General features: G+C 39.6%; 1 protein-coding gene across 2 annotated transcripts in view; it reads left to right on the top strand.

Annotated features, from left to right (window-relative positions):
* Window positions 1–19,950, top strand: part of LOC125075334 (endoribonuclease Dcr-1-like) — a 35,313-nt gene extending 15,363 nt beyond the window's left edge. The window contains exons 15-42 of one of the 2 annotated variants that reach the window (XM_047687059.1): window positions 407–522; window positions 1,502–1,607; window positions 1,805–1,955; window positions 2,227–2,343; window positions 2,703–2,812; window positions 3,900–4,162; window positions 4,477–4,655; window positions 5,208–5,378; window positions 5,594–5,732; window positions 6,037–6,119; window positions 6,926–7,040; window positions 7,501–7,618; window positions 7,697–7,799; window positions 9,176–9,264; window positions 9,607–9,785; window positions 10,013–11,074; window positions 11,573–11,725; window positions 12,164–12,301; window positions 12,420–12,510; window positions 13,035–13,225; window positions 13,725–13,865; window positions 14,465–14,552; window positions 15,929–16,072; window positions 16,430–16,559; window positions 16,819–16,909; window positions 17,651–17,759; window positions 18,368–18,500; window positions 19,057–19,950. In XM_047687059.1, coding sequence (XP_047543015.1) covers window positions 407–522; window positions 1,502–1,607; window positions 1,805–1,955; window positions 2,227–2,343; window positions 2,703–2,812; window positions 3,900–4,162; window positions 4,477–4,655; window positions 5,208–5,378; window positions 5,594–5,732; window positions 6,037–6,119; window positions 6,926–7,040; window positions 7,501–7,618; window positions 7,697–7,799; window positions 9,176–9,264; window positions 9,607–9,785; window positions 10,013–11,074; window positions 11,573–11,725; window positions 12,164–12,301; window positions 12,420–12,510; window positions 13,035–13,225; window positions 13,725–13,865; window positions 14,465–14,552; window positions 15,929–16,072; window positions 16,430–16,559; window positions 16,819–16,909; window positions 17,651–17,759; window positions 18,368–18,500; window positions 19,057–19,213 — 4,667 coding nt within the window. In that variant the 3' untranslated portion in view covers window positions 19,214–19,950. Of the gene's footprint in view, window positions 1–406; window positions 523–1,501; window positions 1,608–1,804; window positions 1,956–2,226; window positions 2,344–2,702; window positions 2,813–3,899; window positions 4,163–4,476; window positions 4,656–5,207; window positions 5,379–5,593; window positions 5,733–6,036; window positions 6,120–6,925; window positions 7,041–7,500; window positions 7,619–7,696; window positions 7,800–9,175; window positions 9,265–9,603; window positions 9,786–10,012; window positions 11,075–11,572; window positions 11,726–12,163; window positions 12,302–12,419; window positions 12,511–13,034; window positions 13,226–13,724; window positions 13,866–14,464; window positions 14,553–15,928; window positions 16,073–16,429; window positions 16,560–16,818; window positions 16,910–17,650; window positions 17,760–18,367; window positions 18,501–19,056 lie in introns of both variants that reach the window. The other variant, XM_047687057.1, reaches the window with a different exon arrangement.
* The last annotated feature ends 2,665 nt before the right edge of the window (window positions 19,951–22,615 follow it).

Raw genomic sequence — 22,615 nt, 5'->3', positions numbered from 1 at the left:
GTCGCGCCCAAACCACTGAACTGTATTTGATGGTATGAAGCGAGCTCAAATTCCAATGAAGGGCATAGGCTCTTTTATGCCTACCACCTGCTGATCAACCTTTAAAACGCGAGTGAGGCCGCGCGCGGGCTTTTGCAGGTCTGTTACGCTGGGTACCATCCACTCGTCGATATCCTACCGCCAAACAGCAATACTCGTAGAGTAAACAGCAGTCGCTAGTATTGATTTGTTCCGGTTTGGAGTGTGACAGGCGAAAGGGACATAACGTCTTATTTTTAAAGCGTTGGTGGTGAATTAAAATTTTTTACAGTGTCAGACTGTAGGTGGTGGTGACCACTTACCATCAGGTAGCAAATATGCCAGTCCGTAATGCCTATGTAATAATATTAATAAATTTTATCCATAGGTAAAGAAAACTTCAAGTCGGCGGAATTTGACAACAACGTTGTGAACGAGACGTCCGATGCGAATGACTGCGCCCGACCCGGCACGACGAAGCGCAGACAGTATTATTATAAACGGGTATGTCCTCTCTATTCCATTATAACACTATAATTTCATTAGTTTTCTATGTTGTCTCGGGTCTGGGTGTTTGTGGTACCGTCGTTACTTCTGGTTTTCCATAACAAAAGTGCTTTAGCTACTTACATTGGGTATATGTATAGTCTCAGAGTAATGTAAGTGATGTTGTCCAATATTTATTTATTTAATTAGTTGTGGGATCTGCCTACCTGGCCCAGGTCAGGCTGGGCGCGTCATGGTAGCATACGAAAGCGATCCCGTGGCGTCTGCCGAAGAGACGGAGAGGGTACCGCAGTTTTTTTAGTGGGTATTCCAGTGTACCGGCGCCCACTCGGCGTCCAGGGCACCGGCGAGTCTCACATACCTCCCAACTTCCACGTGGGGGAAACGCGTAACGCGTTTTACCAGCGATATTAAATATATAAAAAAAAAGAAAAGGTCAGGCTGGGTACGGGTATCGAGGTTCCGACTACCCGGGCCTAACCTCACAGTAACCTGGTCAATTTGTTTTGACTCCAAACCTCAATTGCCTAGACGTTATACGTAACGTAGTTTCGAGCGTGTGTTATTGCCTGGGGGCGATAGATGGCGCTGATTGAATGTATCAAATGTCTTTATAACACTGTCTAGATATTTGCTATAGTGATTTATACTGGATTTTAGTATAAGGCAAGCTTGAACTCTAAGGAAGAACATAATCATCCTCCTGCCTTTATCCCAATTTTATTTCGGGTCGGTGCAGCATGTCTTCTTCTTCCATACTTCTCTGTCTGACGTCATCTCACAAGTAACATTCTTTCCAGCCATATCGTCTTTCACACCAAGGCAGGACATAGACTAGATTTTCACGCAAGTGAAGCCGCGGGCTACTAATATAGCTTATCTTTTCATAGATTACATGTTAGACTAACCTTTTATACGTTTTTAAAATGAATTAAGTCTAGACTGATGGTGTAATCGTTTTTTTTTTAAATTACAGACTGCGTGGGCGTTCACAGACTGCCAAGCGATAATAGACTGTACGGACTTAGACATAGAGAACAATCCAACGTTAGATGCTAATACTATTCAGAATATGAAGAAAGGTTAGTTATGATTTTTAGTACTATTATATCTACACCCCCGTCCGCCCCCATCCCCTCCTCATACTAGTTATGGTAGACACGGATAAAAGTATTATTGATAAATAATTCTAAATATTTAGGCGGACTGGTAAATTATATTTTTTTTATACTAAACCAGCCGTTCCAGTGTTCGTTCATAGCGTTGTGACATCCCGCAGGCGGGCCGAGCGCCAACATGCTGTACTGCATCGTGTCGTCGCTGTGCTGCGCGCTGCCCGAGCGCTACAACACGCGCGGCCGCCGCCTGCACGCGCCGCAGCTGGCGCGCCAGGCCATCGGCGTGCTCATGGCGCGCCGGGACCCGCACCAGTGAGTGCGCGCACGCACACACGCACACACGCACACATACTCACTTATACACATGCAAGCACACAAACTGATACACACATACACACTCACTTAGTCATACACACACTCGCACATAAACTAACACACACACACACGCACACAAAATATACGCAAAATGCACGCAAACGCGTAAACACTTTGCATTATGTCACGTGTACAGACACATACGCACGTACGAATTTGTTCCACTGACCGTCCGACGAAGGCCGTAACCGAGGAGGTGTGTCCGCAGGCTGCAGATCCCCGCGTTCCCCGTGTACACGCGCTCGGGCGAGGTGCGCGTGTCGGTGGAGGCGGCGCTGGAGGCCGACGTGCGCCTCAGTCCGCGCCGCGCGCGCCTCATACGCAGGTGAGCCCTCGGCCTACACTCCCTGGTCCGCTCCTTAAGGAAAAAGAGTTCTGCCTCCTCCGGGCGACCTCTCTCCCTACCTCTTTCTATTATATACGGTTTTTAATAACAATTTTGTCATTGTTACTTAGTTATATTCAAATGTTCTTAATTTATTACATTGAGTCAGTTTTTAATATACTATAAAGTTCTAAACGGGTGTCCTGCGATACCTCTCCTCTCCTCTTTTTATTTAAGTTTATTAACTCAGAACTGTCATTTATGAACCGATTTAAAAACTACTAATCACATTTAAATTTGGAAAAATTCAAACTTCGCCTAAGGGTGTTCTTTTTTCAAATGTTATACGTCCGTGTCAGGTTCATGCGCTTCGTGTTCTCGGACGTGCTGCGCGTGCGGCGGCGCGGCATGAAGCTGCAGCCGGAGGGCTCCACGCACAACAACTACTACGTCGTGCCCACCGTCAAGAGTGAGTGAAGAGGAGACCTTGCCTTTACGTGATATATGACGTCGGAAAGTTCCCGAAAGTTCCAGAGTCCAATACAATATACATATTTTTTTTTATGATGTCGGTAGGCGGACGAGCATATGAGCCACCTGATGGTATGTGGTCACCACCGCCCATAGAAAATGGCGCTGTAAGAAATATTAACAATTCCTTACATCACCAATGCGTCATTATTAGTAACACCGTGTTTTCAATCCCGCGCTTCAATATGCACGTTGAGTCGTTGGACCTGCGTGCGGGGAGACCTGAAACATTTTGTCGGACATGTTTCGTTCTAGGTAGGCGGAGGGGCAAATGAGCCACCTGATGGTAAGTGAGTGAGATGGTAAGCACCATCGTCCAGTGCCTACACATAACATGAAGGCTGGCGACGCAACTGCAAGCCGCCTTGTTTTGCAGATGCACACGGGACACCGCCCATGGTTTTTTTTTATAGTCTATTAAAAAAAATGGCTCCGTAAGAAACATTAACCATAGCTTACGTCAAACTAATGCGTCACCAACCTTGAAAGTTTACATGTTATGTCCCTTGTGCCTGTAGTCACATTGGCCCTTCAAAAACGGAACACAGCAATAGTAAGTGTTGCTATTTGGCGGTAGAATATGTGGTATGTGGGTGGTACCTACCCAGACGGGTATGCATAAAGCCCTATCACCAAGTAGATGTTGCCGTCGCATCGTATTAGGAGTATATGGAAATGCCGTCCTATAAACGGTGGTGGTTACAACTTGCCATCAGGCGACTCATTAGCCCGTCTACCTATATGACGACCTCCGTGGTCGAGTAGTGTGTACACCGGTTTTCATAGGTATGCCACTCCGAGGTCCCGGGTTTGATCCCCGGCTGACTCGATGTAGTAAAAGTTCATTAGTTTTCTATGTTGCCTTGAGTCTGGGTGTTTGTGGTGCCGTGGTTACTTCTGATTTTCCATAACACAAGTGCTTTAGCTACTTACATTGGGATCAGAGTAATGTATTTGATGTTGTCCAATATTTATTTATATGATGGAAAAAAAACGAAATATCTTCATTAATGTATTTGTTCCAGAAACAAGGAGCGACGGCACCACCTGGGTAGATATAGATTGGCCGTTCCTCGAACTGATATACAAACATACCGAGGAGAAGAAGAACTCGGAGTTGGAGAAGCCGATGATATGGGAAGAGGGTGAGAAGAAAAAAACGAAAGACGATAAAGTGAAGAATTTGGACAATCCGCTGTTGAAACCCGGGGAGGTGTTCGTGTTTGATGCGGAGCGATACAAGGAGGCAGTCGTTACACCCTGGTATAGGAACCAGGATCAACCGCAGGTGAGTTGATGATCGTTTTAATTTTGTAAATACTATTTTCCACTCGTTACTATGTTCCATTCAGTAGCGCTGACAAATTTCATGCAGGATTTCTTGGTTAAAAGAAGACAAGAAAATCCCTCACACCGCTTCGTATACGTGATTGTAAATAAAATAAATAAAATAATAATAAATTAAAAAATAAGCGTGCTCTTGCGTGCTTGAGGAATTGTACTTTTTTGGTGTAATTAATTATTTGTTAGACGTAATTTCTTAATTTTCATCACAGACAACACTCACAATAATTGTTTATATATTAGCCCGTTTGCTTCTAGTTCTTCCTCGTTGCGGAGATATGCTGGAAGCTAACACCTGACTCCGCGTTTCCGTCGGACCAGCATACCAGTTTCAGATCATACTACAAGGCTAAATATGGAGCTGAACTCACGCAGAGCTGCCAACCTTTACTCGATGTGGATCACACCAGCGCCAGGTTGAACCTCTTGACGCCCAGGTGAGAGAATATTGTTGTCAGGCGTAATTAAGTTAGATTTGAGCATTACAGGGTTTCTTAAGAACAAGAGTGTGGACTCCTACCGGTCCGCCTGGGTAGGCTCCGCTCAATACATTCTACCGCCAGGCAGCAATGTATCGCTATCTTATTTTCTAAGGGTCAGTAAGCCAGTGTTTTTTTTTAGCATTAGCAGCCTGTAAATTTTCCCACTGCTGGGCTAAAGGCCTCCTCTCCCTTTGAGGTGAAGGTTTGGAGCATATTCATATTCATAGGTTGGCGGAATACACATGTGAATGCACTAGGCCGAGCCCGTGTCTCTTCCGATGAAGTCATACAATAATTATATGAATATAAAGTTCCATACATACATAGGTAGTCCGATGACGGTAGAATTAAGTTAACTATAACAAATCTAATAAGTTCGGTTACACTGCAACAAGTGCGAACTTCGACATTTTTTTTTATGTATAACATTGAATTATAAAAGATTGGTTCATATTTATTATAAGACTAATGTCTATCAGCGATGACGACTTTCCCCGTGCGCCGCAGATACGTGAACCGCAAGGGCGTGGCGCTGCCGGTGTCGTCGGAGCGCACGCGGCGCGCCAAGCGCGACCGCCTGGACCAGAAGCAGATCCTCGTGCCCGAGCTGTGCCGCGTGCACCCCTTCGCCGCGCCGCTCTGGTTCGCCACCGTCGCGCTGCCCTGCGTGCTCTACAGGTGACTGCTCGGACAGTCTCTTATTCGATAGAGGCCTGCGTGTTGGCCCCCCTGGCTTGGAGTTCGAGCTATCTTCATACCGAATTTCATCAAAATCGGTTCAATGGTTTTCCCGTGAATGTGTAACAAACGGTTAATTTGACATTAAGAACATTATTACTATAGATAAGGACGCTTGGAGTTGTATTCGTCAACGTTAGGCGTCGTGGTTTCAGGATAAACGCGCTGCTGATAGCGGACGAGATCCGCCGCTCGGTGGCGATCGACGTGGGGCTGGGCATCCCGCGCATCGACGAGCGCACGTGCCCCGGCTTCCAGTGGCCGCCGCTGGACTTCGGCTGGAGCCTGGCTGAGGTCTGACCCGCTTCGGAAGACTAAGCAATCTGCAAGCATTAACAGAGATTCTTGATGTTTTATACTACCTTTCTTAGTACGATTGAAAAAAATAGCAATTTTTTTATAAAAAATCATCAGATTTTCCGACTTACAATATTTCATCAGTTTTACTTGCTCACTAAATTAACATTGAAAATCGAAATTAAAACTTATTAATATAAGCTCAAATGGAGCTATTCCAAATGTCCCATAGTAACATCAAAGGTCAGTTACCCCGACTCCTTGTCAACGTCCTCCCCCTAATCGACATTGCAATCACCAGGTCCTCAGCGCGGACTCCGAGAAGGGTGAGAAGAAGAAAGACGACGACGAAGCAAAGATCGATGATGAGGACAAAGACTTGAAGTGAGTATTAACTGCGCAAATATTATTTCTTTGCCTTTCATATCATTTTAATAATAATATTTAGTACTTATATTATTATTAAATTTCGTTAACTTTTACTTGTCTAAACAAATGTTTATATACCAGAGTAATGTTTAAGCCGAAATATGTGTACAAACATTTTAATAGTCTTTTTTTTTTGGTTTTTTTTCTCTTTTGCTCATTTTTCGTTTTTTTTTTTTCTTTTTTTCACTTGTTTGTCGTAGCAAGCCATTGTAATTAATAGTTTAATTAGCATATAGTGTTTGCTTTTAAATGATTTTACATAATCTATGTACATACCATAATATATGTATATACCTAATTGTGTTGTTTATACAGAACCTAATAAATAAATAAAAAATAAAATAACTAAATAAGTTACTTCATTATCATTTAATTTCTTCACATGTGTGTATGCGTGCATATTCGTTGGCGTACGTATGTGCGTATTACGTGTGTGGGTGTGTGTTTTATTGATCTACTATCGATATAGTGCTGTTGGTCACATTGGTCTACAGTGCCACCGGGTGGGGTAATCGTAAAATACTCAAACGAATCATAGCCAACTTCATGGCCCTTCCTAAGGGTAGATCATATAAGTTCGAACCTCGTATATTACATCGACACTGGTCAAGTGCAGACGGCTAGTAATTAATGTACATTCGTGTGCGTGTATAAATACATGTATGTAGCTGTGTGAACGTGTGTGTGTTTACGTATAAGGGTATATGTTTGTGATTTGCTTGTGTGTTAAACGAAGTATAAACTTTATAACGATTCCACAGAACAATCGAAGATAAGGAACGCGAGAAAGAGACAGAAGACCAAGTAGAGGAAAAGGAAGGTGTGAAAGAAAAGACCATTAATGATATACTACAAGAAAAAGAAGATGCTGAGAGTGTAAGTCGTTTACGTTGTTTTGGTGAATTTTTTTCTCCACAAAAATTCTAAATTTAAAAAACTCAAAATTGAATTGCGATGCTGCCCGGTAATAAAGATATTCAGGTACAAAAAAAATTTTCAAGCACAGGACGTGCCTTTGGTGTACATATCTATTAGCATTTTTTGCTAATGCTAATAAGGTACAAAAAAAAAGAATAAATAAAGATTAGATATGTACACCAAAGGCACGTCCTGTGCTTGAAATGTTGGAAGAGAGTATTCTCTGTTGAGTCTACATTCCGAACCGGAGGTAGCTCTACTTCATATAGTTTTGTAAAATTACGAATCAATCCTTATTGTCATATTTCTTTTGTATCCCTCAGCTATTCCCTCCTCAATTGTAAGGCGGTGGTGGGGGGAGGTGCGTCTAAGCCTGAGTAGATTATACGATGAAAGCGTGCTGGTGTATTATTTTCAGGGTTTCGAGATCGGGACTTGGAGCAACGACATGGCATCTTCGATACCACAAAGATCGGAATTCGACGAGTTCATGGAACCGCTGCCACCAAACCTAACGTTCTGCACATCATCGTCTGGTGAATATTAGATTCGTCATCATCACACCTTCGAGTCTGATGTTCATATACAACGAAATCCTTTAATATATTTCACAGGTGGGGCGAATTGGTCTGATCCAATAGAAAAACCTAAGATCAGTCACTACAACCCGAGTCGGACCTTCTCAATGGCGGACAGCGACTGCTCCTACTTGTCCAGGTAGATCTTAAATTATATAAAACGTAAAACGAGGCTCGTCGTGGGACTTCCGGTCGGAAATAATATTATGTATTAAAAAACAGACACAAAGGAATTGTAAAAATAAATCCCCTTTGTAACTTATAACTGCACGTGTCGACGAAGGTTATAATTAAACTCAAATGTTAAGCCGACAAGAACTATATTTCTTGAAATATAATTCGGTAACTTCAAAATGTCCGCACGCTTCCCGCGCTTGGTAACCAACCGCCATTTTTAATGCCGCGCCCCGCCGAGCGGCCACCAGTGTGCCCAGTTGATAAAAAAAATCATTTACCCGGTAAAGCTAATTTAAATTTAGGATAATTATTAGAAAACCTTACAGAATTGATTTAAGACGTTTTAATTTAAAATCCCGTGTGAATTAAAACAATTACAAAAAATAATTTTAAATAATTACATAGTATAAAATAAAATTTATTACCGCTGTCTGTCCGTATGTATGCTTAGATATTTACAATCACACAACGGGTTTTGATGCGGTTTATTTTAATAGGAAGGTTTATATATACGTTCACAATATAGTAGAGAAACACTGATAATTTTAGAGGAGGTCGTAAATGAACACATTTTGATAAAAATAATGTACTACAGTACTGTACACTTTAAAAATGTCCGAGATGGTATATGTCTATCTCTTAGGGATAGCCCACAAGAATCATTTTTTATCCTTTACTTTTTACAATTTTAAGCAATACAGCATTAATCCTTACCGAATTAAGTTACCTTAAATACATTGTGCATTTAATATAGATCAATATGACCCTTTACAGCGTGTAATTTAAATGAATATTTTCGAAGATATTACAGATTTAAAACGCAGGGATATAGCGGTTTGTATTGTCCACTGAAAAACTGTGAACGTTGTAAGACATTCGGTAGTATATTTTTGTTACACGTCGAAAGTATTGTATACTCTGCGTGGGTATGGGCTCCGTTTTGAGAGCGGTCCGTCGCTAGCGGCGACGCGTCATCGGCAAACTCGCGTCGATGCTCGCGGACGATACTCAAATTTTGTTGGTGTGGATTTCAGAGATTGATCTTTGTACACTTATTTTGGTTTGGTGATTGGAATAATAAGTAGAGGAATTTGTACTTTTAGTGTGTGTGTGTGTGTGTGGGGAGGGGGCGAATAGAAGATGTTATTTTGCTTAAATTTTACAAGTACCACATTTAATGTGACACATCTGTTCATCAAACACCTCCTATTCGCCCGTTCGCCCCCCTCGCCTCCCCACCCCACACCTGTTCATTGTGGTAAAAGTTGATCTGATTGCTGTAATATTAAGATTATGAAATACTTATTTTAATCATAATATAATGCATTTTGATTTCAGCGATTTCGACACAGACGACTCTGACTTGACCGACGGAAGCGATGACGACACAGATACTAGTGGATTCTGCAGCAGTAGAAATTCAAACGGTACGTCCTGATTGGTTCCGAGAAAGTATAGAAAAACGAACATTATTATTATTGGCTAATAACAAATCTCAGATATGCATATTCCAAGTGATTTACTAATAGCTCAGCTATATAGTGTATTACTAACAGTTTTCGACTAATATATCTTTATAGAGAAACACTCTTCGACTTAAATACTATCTAGCAATTTCGTCGAATTTGACTGACTGAGGTATGGTCAATTCTTAAGACTGCTCCTGTCTTTAGAATGGACCATGCCTACAATAATAAAAAGTTGAACATAATAGTAATTGTCTCGGAAGTATGGGAAGTTAATAACGGACTGCCTTATACCCAAAGCAGCACTCCTGTCAGCGGCGATGGGGGTGCGGATAGAGTACAAGACGGCGCACGAGGCGGAGGCCGTCGACCTGGAGCGCCGGCGGCCGCTGGCGCCCGCGCCGCCGCCCGACCGGCGCGACGACCGGCGCGACCTCGCGCGGGCGCGCCGCGCGCTGCGGGCCGGCGCCGCCCCCCCGCAGGTGCGTGCGCACTATACACGTGCTCGTAGGACATCAAACGACCCTTAATAGAATAACAGTGTACTGTACTGGTTTTATAAAATCATGAGATTGCAATCAGAGATTATTTCGTCGTTAAGTAGACGTTCTCTATAACCTATTTTCTAATATTTGGCCAGTAATAGTATATATAACATTACTTCAATACTACAATGTGTTTAAAATAACAAATAATTTTAATATTACAGTACGTGAAAAAATTCCGCGAGTCTGTCGCGAAGCATGAGCAAGAAATCAAAGATAATGGTCTTTTAATAGGCAAGGACCAAAAGATAAAAGAGCTCTTACCAGAAACGTGTAGAGATATCGATAAAAATACACCACTAGCGCACAGAGATAAGCAAAGTATTAACGTTGATGACGAGAACAAATCTACTAAAGACAGAATAGATGTTTTAGATAAGAAAAATGTATATAACAATAAGTTAGATAATTTTGATGAAATTATTGAAAATGTAAACGATATTGATTTAAACGAAACAAGTAACAACATAAATAAAGTTACCAAAGACAATTCTAAAGTTATACTCGATGGACATAACAATGACGCAGACGATGCAATGATACTAAAAGCGGTAACGAAGCAATCAAAAGATATAGACAATGTCACGGAACAAATGTATTCAAATTTAAATATTACTAAAGACATAGGAAATGCCAATGCCAATGAAAACGGAAATGCAACAGATGAAACAAAAACGGAAACGATGACAACACTTGCTGATGATATGACAAACGTGGAAACGAATTCATTGAACAACGATAATATAGAACGCAAAGATAACGACAAGTTAATAGATAAGATAAAAGATATAAAGGATAAAACTGAAATTGGTAAAAATAACGCTGTAAAAATATCTAAAAGGGAAATTTTAGACGAGATATTTCCCTACGGTGATGAAATAGATTTAGACAACGGACAAATAACACTGGAATCGATCGAGAGAAGTAAAAGAGTTCTATTAGCAAATTTAAAAAGTAAACTGTCGAAAGACGAAATTAAAAAACTAAACTGTTTCTCTATGAAGGACATAAATATAGACTCGCCTGATTACGTTAATGAGAAAATTGCAAACGTCGGTTTCGATTCTAAAGAGAAATATGAGAGGATCGTAAATACGTGGTCGGATAAAAATGATTATAAGCCTTACTACATGGACAGTAAAGGTCAAAATGGCAAGGAGTTCGACTTTGACTATCAGCCGAATTTAGAGGGACACCCCGGTCCGAGTCCTAGTGTTATCTTACAGGTAAGTCTGAAGATCTTTTTTAGTTAAATCCCAACAGTTCCGACTTCTAACGCTTAAAGTTAGTTTATTATCGTGGAAGTGCCAGCGAGAGGTTTAGCAGCAAAATCTTTATGACCTTCTAAGAGACCTTGGCCTCTCGAGATCTGTAGTAAATTCTATGTTAGAATATCCAAAGCTGTGCTAAGAGGTTCCTACCGTATTTGGCTAGACAGGGAGTGCAACACGAGCAGTGAAGGTGAGCGTTGACCCGCATTGCAAAGGGAGCCCCTTGTATTTACACCCGAGACTCAAGACTCGGGAATTGCTCGGAGTTTCGTCTCTTTTTATTGGTAGAAATGCTGGTGACAAGTGGTCACCACCACTATCAAACATTTGCTATTCCGCCTAACTATTATATCTAAATAAACACCTATCTAATACCTGACATATAATCCCCCCCCCCACCTCACACGCGAGCGAAGCCATCCCAAATAAAATCCACGAATATATTTTTTACAGGCTTTAACGATGTCGAACGCAAACGATGGTATCAACCTGGAGCGGCTCGAGACGATCGGTGACAGCTTCCTGAAGTTCGCGATAACAGCGTACTTGTACTGCGCGCATCCGGCCGTGCACGAGGGGAAGTTGTCTCACATGAGGAGTAAACAGGTTCGGTTCTCGTTTTCTACCATTAAGAGACGCATTGCTCTTAGTTATTGATGTTGGTCTTCGATACTAATGTCCAAAATCAACCACCGCTTTGGAAAAACCTCTCAGATTTCGGAAACTGACGAAAGAAACTTAAGAGGTTTTTTTAATCTACTATAATAATATTTTATTTATATGATATAGCAAATTTAAACGAATGAATTGATTCTGACGGGTAAACATGCTTGAACCCCAAGGACTGATATAGGCAACTTTTTTTCATGCTTTTGCTTGGGGGCGATAGTATAATTTTATGTATAAGGATGTAATGAAGGATTTTCGTCACAAACAGAATTCAACGTTAACAAAGCCGCAGGTTCAGCTAGAACAGACATATACTCAGAAGTAACTGTCCATTGAGAGTCAATTGATAATTTTTTTTTTTTTTTTCTATAACAGGTGTCGAACTTAAATCTCTACAGACTCGGTCGCAACAAACGCCTCGGCGCTAGGATGATAGCATCGAAGTTCGAACCCCATGACAACTGGTTGCCACCCTGCCACAAGCCACCGCCGACCCTGCAGCCCACCATAACGGTAAGTGTTTAAAAGTACTTGAAATACCCAGAATCATCGGTCAAATAACACGTACTGTAACCACTGGGCCATCGAGAATGGTTGACAAAGAAATACTGAACATGAATTTTATATACAGGGTGATTCGAAGGCGTGTCACGCGGAAGCGCCGGTGGACAGCACGGGTTGCTTCATACCGTATAATCTTATCACACAACATAGTATACCAGGTAATGTTTAGTTATATTTATGTTTTATAATAGGTAGGCAGCCTGTACTCACTGGCTCACTTAACCTTCTAACTGGAAAACAGCAATACTAAACATTGCTTACCCAAATGTGATTGCACAGAGCCCTACCACCAAGTACTGTTATAGTATAAATTACAACTAAAATAGCTTATTGCCTAGTTTATTTTGTGGATTAAATATTTGTTTTTTTTTAAGTTTTAATCTATAATAATATTATATATGTTTTTACTATAGACAGTATAGATCAATAATTATTTTTTAGATACTATATATGTTATGTATATGTTTTTTTATGTAGTTTTATATGACCATGTGCATATATTGTTATATATTGTTAATTCATTTTTAATTACCGCCTTTTTGGTTTTCTGTTTGACCGGCAGAGAATGCCTTCAGGCATTAAGTCCGCCTTTTGTCCCATTGACTTTGTGGTGGTCAATAAAGTATTTTAATAAAATAAATAAATAATATTTTTAAAGTATTTTTAGTCTGTAATTTTATAGATAAATCAATAGCGGATTGCGTTGAGGCCCTGATAGGGGCGTACTTGTTGGAGTGCGGACCTCGAGGCGCCTTACTATTCATGTCCTGGTTGGGTATACGGGTGCTGCCGCGACACGACTTACCGTTGGCTGACGACCATCCGTATGTGGTCAGAGCGAGGGAGAAAGAAGTTGACGACAAGTCGTCGCCTGTAAGTCGGATAATCTATACATCTATACATATACATAAAATAACCCATTTTTACTAAATGCATATGTATGTATACACGGTACATATACCAAAATATATTTTTTTTACAACTTTTGTCTGTGTCTGTTTGTTCCGGCTAATCTCTGGAACGGCTGAACCGATTTCGACGGGGTTTTCACTGGTAGATAGCGGATGCTACTTTTATTTTAGAATGATATATAGAATAAAAATAAAATCACGCTACAATATCCAAATAACTTAAATTTACACAACGCGCACGAAGTAGCGGGCACAGCTTGTATTCTATAAACTTAAAAAAAAGGGAAATAGAGAAAATGTTTTTACTATAGCAACGGCCTGGTAACATCCCACTACTGGTCTCAGACCATACACCAGAATCTCACGAAGACCAATAACCTCAAAGGAGACAATTGACGCATCAATATTTTGGGATGATGAAGAAGTCATTCTGTTCTTAATTTTTTCTCATATGTTTTAAGAAACGTCGGACTTCGTGTTCGTCGGGGTCGGACGACGAAGACAGTCCCGAGTCACGCTCGCCGGAGCCCGAGTGGGGGTGGGGCGGGCGACCCGTTGGGGCGCTGCGACCCTATCGGACTGCCGACAACAAATGGCTGCAGGTTACATTATTATCGCCATTTATATTACGCAATATTTACTAATGTTAAGCGATACATGACAGATATGTTTGCATAGTTATTTTGAACTTTTTAACTTGTGGTCTCACTGGCTTTTTTATTACAGACATTTATTTTTATATTGTTTGTATTGTTTTGTATTATTGTTATTGTTATTATTTTATGTTTTTGTCTTTTTTCTACGTTTTTTTTTCTTTTATTTTCCTAATCTCAGTCTCTTTAATGTTACATATGAGAACTGTTAGTGGCCTAATAGTTATTAAGTATTTGTTATTTTTGTTTATCAACGGCCGTATGTTCTTCAATTAAATAAATAAAAGTTGTGGTGCGGTTTGAAGGTTGTGTGGGTGTAACTTCAGGCACAAGGGACAACATAGTATCCCAGGTTGGTCGCGAGTTTGTGATGTAATGGTTAATATTTACAACGCAAAGGCTATGGGTGGTGATCACATGTGATCACAGTTGCTCGTCTTGACAAAAATACTATTGTGATGGTGTATCAGTTCTATGGTTAAGATTTGAGATATTTAGTTTGGAGTGATCGTCATCAAAATTAACTGATCACCTGTTTATCGTTCCAGCCAATATTCGGTGAGCTGAAGGCACCTCCCTCCCCCCTGTTGCGGTACATCGAGGACCCTGAAGGAGAATTGGAACAGATGCTTTCAGGTGAGCCGACCCGTCCCGACTTCGTTCGGTCGAAATAAGAAATTTGGAACGTGACTTCCTCGCTGCCAGTCCCGACTGTTCAATAATAATTTAATGGTGTTTAACTGACACATCTATTACCAATCGAAGCAGGAGTGTTTGTCTATCTCTACTCGTGTGGTTGGAATAGTCAGTACTTTAATTCTTGAAAAAGGGTACTATCCGATTCTCTAGGCAATTCGTTAGAATCTATAACCCGAACGAAATTCGAAAAATAAAGTGTCAATTATTGTAATCGGTATAAATTATGAGCTTAGAAATAGTTATTTACTAACGAAAGTTGAAAATTATAATTTCTTTAATTCAAAAATTTTTTCAAACGTTTGTCACGTGACACAAAACGCTCCCGATTGGTCGGGCTTATGATGACGTCACTTGCTTATTAACCTCGTTTGCCTACTTTATGTGTATAGAATACGTCACCGACCCCATTGCAGCGCCATATTGCCGAAGTAGCGTTTTCGCGCGCTATTTAAGTATTTTAAATATGGAATTTTTATTTTGATATTTTTCAGCAAATATGTACTAGAATTAAAAAAGACTACTTTTACTGGGTTCCTTAACCTCTACTAAATAATATAAAAAGCAGTCAAATAGCCTATTTATTATAACTAAGTTGTCGAATAAAGTTTCCTATGATTGCATTGTCTTGGTACGATTTTTCTTTTATTAGGATTGATTGAAAAAAATATACTAAATACTTATTCTTAAAATTATTCAACGTAAGGTTTACAAGTCGTGTGACCCTTCAATTATGACACCACGGCATGCTATTAACAATGATATACATAACAGTAAAAATTTAATAAAAATTAGAAACTAAAACTACTAAATAAGATTTTAAATTAACATGGTTATTTTTATTACTAACAGTATTTAAAACGGGATATTTACAAATTTTTTTAATTTTATTTGTTGGAGCTCGATATTTCGACATTATCTACGAATGTCTTGTTCACGAGACTGACGTTTGCGGGTAGATGTTGACGGCATTAGAAGTGGCATTAGTTTCGAGTGCAAATAAAACATATAGTAAGGGTGAAAGTGACAGTGGTAGTGGTAACCAGTGTTTACGCAGCAAACGTACGAGAAAGGAGGTAGTCCGATATGGACACTTCTAATGCCGTCAACATCTACCCGCAAACGTCAGTCTCGTGAACAAGACATTCGTAGATAATGTCGAAATATCGAGCTCCAACAAATAAAAATAAAAAACATAGTAAATATCCCGTTTTAAATACTGTTAGTAATAAAATACTAAAATTTTAGTTTAAGTAATTTGATCTTTTATTTGTTGGTTTAAACGTAAATTAATATTGATTGTATCGTTTGGTAAGGTTACGACGCACTGGAGAGGACGTTACAGTACCGTTTTCGGGATCGATCCCTCCTACTCCAAGCTCTAACGCACGCGTCCCACCAGCGGAACCGGCTCACGGACTGCTATCAGAGATTGGAGTTCCTCGGAGACGCTATACTTGGTAAGATCTCGATGGTTTCATATAGTTTTTCGTTTGAATTAGTGTTGTATTTTTGTTGGTCCTTCGAGCCTGATAAATCAGTATGATACAAATTACCATAATAATAAATGGGTTTATAAATTATACTTTTATATATTCTACTTGGCCGGGCTCTGTACAAGTTATATAGTAATACTTCTGAGTTACGAAATTTGGTAATAATACGAATTACTTAACAGCAAAACCAATGACTTACTGACCCAAATTGGAAATCGAACTTGGAACATCCGAGTCCATAGTCCAGCTGACCATTAGACCAAAACCAATTGAAATGATGACCCAAGTGATAGTATTTATACAACCTTACCCCCCCCCCAGACTACCTGATCACGCGGCACCTGTTCGAGGACCCACGCCGGCACTCCCCGGGCGCGCTGACCGACCTGCGCTCGGCGCTCGTCAACAACACCATCTTCGCCACGCTGGCCGCCCGACACGGGTTCCACAAGTACGTACTATATATATCATTAGTATAAATACGAAAATAACTCTGTATGTCTGTCTGTTACCACTTTACGGCTAATCCACTCAACCGATTTAGATGAAGTTTAGTATAAAGCAAGATGGAACTCCAAGGAAGGACACAGGCTACTATTTTTATGACGAAAAAACTACAACGCAAGTGAACCTAAGGTGGACGACTAGTTCTGTATAATTGAAGAGTTATTCGATATGAAAATAATCTTAAACCGGTAATATTCTTTCAGGTACTTCAGACATATGTCGCCTGGTTTGAACGAAGTCCTCACGAAGTATGTCAAGATACAGGAGGAGAATGGTCACTCGATCAGCGAGGAGGTAATTATTTATGCGTTACATTACATTAGCAGCCTGTAAATTCCACTGCTGGGCTAAGTCCTCTTCTCCCTTGAGGAGAAGGTGTGGAGTATATTCCAACACGCTGCTCCAATGTGGGTCGGTGGAATACACATGCGGCAGAATTTCGTTGAAATTAGACACATGCAGGTTTCCTCACGATGCTTTCCTTCACCGCCGAGCGCGAGATAAATTATAAACACAAATTAAGCACATGAAAATTCAGTGGTGCTTGCCTGGATTTGAACTCGGAAATCATCGGTTAAGATGCACGCGTTCTAACCACTGGGCCATCTCGGCTCTTATATGCGTTACTATTTATGTAGTTTTGGGACCTCACAGTAACATTTGTTAGAATACTTTGCCATAAGTGAATTTTCATTCAAGTGTGGTGGAATATGCTCCAAACCTTCTCAAGGGAGGCCTTAGTCCAGCAGTGGGAAATTTACAGGCTGCTAATGTATGTATGTATTGAGCTTTTTATCGGTTCGACTTGGTGTTTGAGGCCAGGGAATTTGGTTCTGTAGCTATATCTCTCCACTAGACATAGGATATTACGTGTGCCACGCATTGGTGCTGAAGTATAACAAACTTGATGACGTATAGCCGATGCGAGGGTTGGTTTAAATTTGTTTAGTGCCGCTGTTTATAGGCGGTAGTGATTGGGTAGATTTGCCATTGGGTCTTGTAGTAAATAAATAATGTTTTAAATTAAACTTTCAGCATTATCTGATACAAGAAGACGAAATGGAACAAGCTGAAGATGTCGAGGTCCCGAAGGCGCTCGGCGACTTGTTCGAGTCCGTCGCGGGCGCCATATTCTTAGACTCTGGTGAGTTGTATTGCCTCGTAATCAGCGTGTCGTTTACTCAACAAACGACAAAATAAATCGATTTGAGGACTGTTTTGCTCACTTAACGCTGTGTAGTGGTGAGTCACTTCCCTAGAGGATACCGAATCAAACGATCGATTCATACGATTGGTTCGGTATATTACTTACTTTATATACTTTATTGTGCAACACACAGAGAAAATAAATAAATACAACATAGATCCAGCCTTAACAAAAGACGCGTACATTATTGGCGACCTTATCGCTACATAGCGATCTCTTCCAGGTAACCAACGGTGTAGGTTAGGTTAGCTGATAGAATATGAGCTATCCTAACCTAAACCCATATATACTTACAAATATGGTCAAGTTTTAAGAAAGCTCGGTCGCTCGGTGTAGTATATTGTTAACTTAACCATCGATCTCTGATGGTCTGTGGCTGGCATGTGGCCGTGTGCGCCACGCACGTGCGCGGCCGGCTCGTGTCCGTGTGATACGCGTTTGACGTATGTGTGCGTGAGCGGCTAATGTCCGCGTGAGACGCGCGTGTCACGTCTGTGGTCGGCACGTGTCCGCGTGGGACGCGTGTGACGTGTGTGTGCGCGCAGGGCTGTCTCTGAGCGCGGTGTGGCGCTCAGCGGGCGCGCTGCTGGGCGCGGAGCTGGACGCGTTCAGCGCGGCGGCGCCCAAGTCGCCCGTGCGCGAGCTGCTGGAGGCCGAGCCCGACACCGCCAAGTTCGGGTAACTACTTTTTATCGTATTCCGTTTTCACAGGGTAGTAATGACTGTTTTTTTAACTTGTCACGTCGCTGCAGAGGGCCCAGTCGCTTATTATATTAGCTAAAAAAATATTAATAAATATAAATTCTTAAACCTTAACTTGAGATTATTGGTTCAATCTCGGCCCACAGGTGTAGCAACACTTGCATATAGAGAACCGGGTCTAGAGTCTCCTGTCTCGCGTGCTGTATACCCTTAATACTGTGCTCTACGTATATCTGTAGAGTCAGGTCTCGATAGAGACGAAGACGGCCCTTGAACCAGCCGGGTCCTTGCGGTCCAGTCCAAACCTTGTCGAATACATAGACGCGCCAAATGTATATCCAGCCCGGGGCGCCTAGATGATTAACGCCGGCCCTGTGAGGGATTGTCTCCACTACGCATCGCCATTTTCTGGTTGAAATCAAAAATCTACTTGGTATTCGCTCTTTGTCCTCCTCACCGATACTCCCAACGCGTCCTCGCTGTCATCGTCACCCATAATACTACACTACAAGAGAAACTATTTCCGTTGCAGCAAGCCGGAGCGCCTCGCGGACGGGCGGCGCGTGCGCGTGTGCGTGGAGGTGTTCGGTCGGGGGGCCTTCAAGGGCATCGGCAGGAACTACCGGATCGCGAAGGGGACCGCCGCCCGGTGCGCGCTCCGCCATCTGCGGAACCACCGGCCGCGGTGAGGCGGGAGGTGCATGTGTGCGGAGGCGTGTTCGTGCTGCGTCGATTCTTAGAAGTCTTTTGTTAGGGGAGAAGGGGTGTGGATTTGATGCCTTGGCTGGTCTATGGATCCGACCCCACTCTAAAGTTGGCTGCCACCGATTCTCAGTTCGATATAACGACATTACAAGACATAACGATAGCGATAAGTTTATTCAGAAAACATTTATTAATACAAAGTTAAAACTAAAAATTCAATCTATACCAATATTATAAATGCGAAAATAACTCAAAATCAAAAATCAAAATCAAAATAATATACTTTAATCGAGTAGGCTTTTATAAGCACTTTTGTATCGTCATTTTAAATAACGATATTAAACGGCCAAGCCACTCAGTAGTCTTTTTCAATAATTGAAATAAAAAGTTATGTCGGTTAAATACAATTATATATTATAAATAGGACATATATTTATTTCGGATATCCGATTTCGGTTCCGGAGCTCCATGACGTCCCCGCTTTTTATATCAGAAATATGTACAAAATCAAAGGGATTACCTACTAAGAATATGTGTAATTATGATATGAGCAATGCAAATGTCTGTATCGATTTAAAATAAACAAGCTTAGCGTGATTTATTTATAAGTTTAATATAAGCTTTTAATTATATGTTTGTAATATATAGTTACGTGTACTTTTGACATTTTCTAGTTTTTAATAATCGACAATTTGATATCGAAAATAAATAGTAATATTTTCTTGTTGTTTTATTTTTTTACACTGGCAATGTTCAATTTTTACTATAGCCTATGGAAGTAGGATAAAAGATAAACAAACCTTAGATTTACGTATTTGATGAGATACGCTAATAACTCAGCTACATTGTGCACTACTAAGAGTTTATGATTAATATATCTTTATTTATAATACAACACTGTTGCACTTAACCATTTATTTCCACTTTAATTATACTTCCAAAATTCCGATAACATTCCGGTTCGTTGACGTTCAAAACGCAATTTTTTCGCAAATCCATAGTGAATATCATAGATTAATCAAGCTCTCGACCAATGATATCGCGTTTATTGTTTGACTTTTTCAATTTCAGCCATCTGTTACCTTAATTTTTACTTTTTGTATTGTTTATTCATTTATTCTAAAAGAAATGTTAATTGATATCGACTGTGTAATCAATTAAGGGCGTTAAATTAAATAATTAAATTTGATAACGTTCAAAGTTTATTCATTGCTTAGTTATTAAGAATTTATTTGAATACAATGTTTCGTGAATATTTATTTTTAATTATTTGTAAGTGTTTTTGATTTAAATTTAATTTACTGTTATAAATCATAATGATGTTTCTCTGATCGATCTCAGCCACAAGTCACTTAGAAGTACAAGTACAAGTGTGTGCAAAAACACAGATATACTCTCTGATTCCCGAAGTTAATAATTGCGCAAGAATAAGGCCTTTACAATAACACTAGTAACGACTAACCCTTTCGTTTGTAAGTATGAATAGTCTCTGAAAATACTACTGAACTCATCTTTAGTTTGAAAAATCTGTACAAAATGTACAAAAGGGCTCATTTATTAATATATCATTAAAATATTTATTTAAATAATCTGTATTGTTATTTATTTGCAATTTACAGCGTATTTTGTATTTGAGCTGTTCAGCTTAAATCTGACAGTTGCAATCCGTAAAAGATTTACAAGTTATGGAATCCTCATGAAATCCAACAACAATGTCGAAAACGCAAATCAATGGTTCACGGAATATTCTAGAACGCATATTAAACCATAGACAAGGGAACTGTCAGACCAAATGTCAAATTTATGATTTTGGCGCCAAATTTGCAAACTGCAAAGTTAGATTTGATTTCGCGACTACTGCTTTTTGTTAAATAAAATTAATACATAGTAGAAATAATTTGTTGTATTTTTGTGTAATAAACAACAAAGCCACCTAAAATTTATGTGTTTAGATATCAGTTACAAAAACTTACCATTTTTTTTTAATACAGCATTTGTAAGCGGATGGTCAAATAGGAAAACTGATGATAAGTGGTCTCTCTATATATTGACTAGACATTGGGGCCGTAAAAATTTAACCATTCCTTATATCACCACATTGGTCACCAACTATTGGAACTAAGATATCTCCCTCTTGCCTGCATTTCCAAAAGCTTTACCACCAAGTAGTTTCATGATGGTAACAAAATTAAACACATAAAATAGTATGACTATTATTATATAACTAGTTGAGCCCGCGACTTCGTGCGCGTTTGAATTTAACAAAAGTTATTGTTCAGTTCGCAGTTTTTACTATAACTTATTAATTCTGTATTAGGCAACTTTTGTGATTTTAAGGCACTCAATGTGACAGCGGAGTGGTGGCGCGTACTGGACAGTATTAGGACATTGCAGCGTGTCTTTATATACATATAATTCTAAAAGAAATGTAGACCAAGTTACTCATTATTACATCACATCAGTCTGCTAGTGAAAATCCCATCAAAATCGGTCCAGCCGTTCCACAGAACAAGGATCAAACAGACACAAAAATTAAAAAAAATGTTTTTTTGGTATATGTAATGTGTATACATACATTTTTTTTGTATACATGCATTTAGTATGTAAAGTATACTTTAGTATAGTAAAAGCGGTTATTTTAATATTACAAACAGATACACCAATTTTATTATATGTAATAGAAGATAATGGAAAAAATTGATATTGGAATTAAATAAATGACGATTATCAAAGATGATGTGAAGCATCAGTTCGGTCACAACACTTAAATCGTATAAGCCAAAAATATTAAGAATAATCATTTTAATTAATTAACTGAAACAGTGATAAATTATATTTAACATCTATGTGATTGAATTTTCAGAAAAGACTAACTGATGAATTTCAAATTAAATTATCCTTGTACAATGACAATACAAGTACCCATTAGTCTTGAACTAGATTTTGAATTACAATGATAATTATTAGCTCATAAAGTTAAATCATACTGCTCAATATTTCATCAATAAATCAATGTACTGTAATTATAATTTTATCAAAAGTTGTAATCGGTACATTTTAGATTAAATCAAATGTAGTTTTCTTTAGGTAAACTTTACAATAAATCATGTTTGAATCGTATACATTTCAACTCTACGACCATTTTAGAAAGCAGCCTCCAGAATCCCTATTTACAATCATGTTATTCGTACTTATCGTTTAATCAGTCCTGTGATGGGACACGAGTCTAAATCCAGGCTTTTTTATCCGAAGATTATTCTTTTAATGAATAATAAAATTTATTGATAAATTTAATCTCTTAATAAACTTTTCAAAGTTGTTTAATGCTAAATGAATAAGATTCTGTCTAATGAGTTAAGAGTTTTCATAAAGCAATAAAACAAATA

This window comes from Vanessa atalanta, chromosome 30 (assembly GCF_905147765.1).
Source record: "Vanessa atalanta chromosome 30, ilVanAtal1.2, whole genome shotgun sequence".
NCBI classification, from domain to species: domain Eukaryota; kingdom Metazoa; phylum Arthropoda; class Insecta; order Lepidoptera; family Nymphalidae; genus Vanessa; species Vanessa atalanta.
The sequence above is the reverse complement of the archived record's forward strand: the minus strand, read 5'-3'. Positions and strand labels throughout refer to the sequence as shown.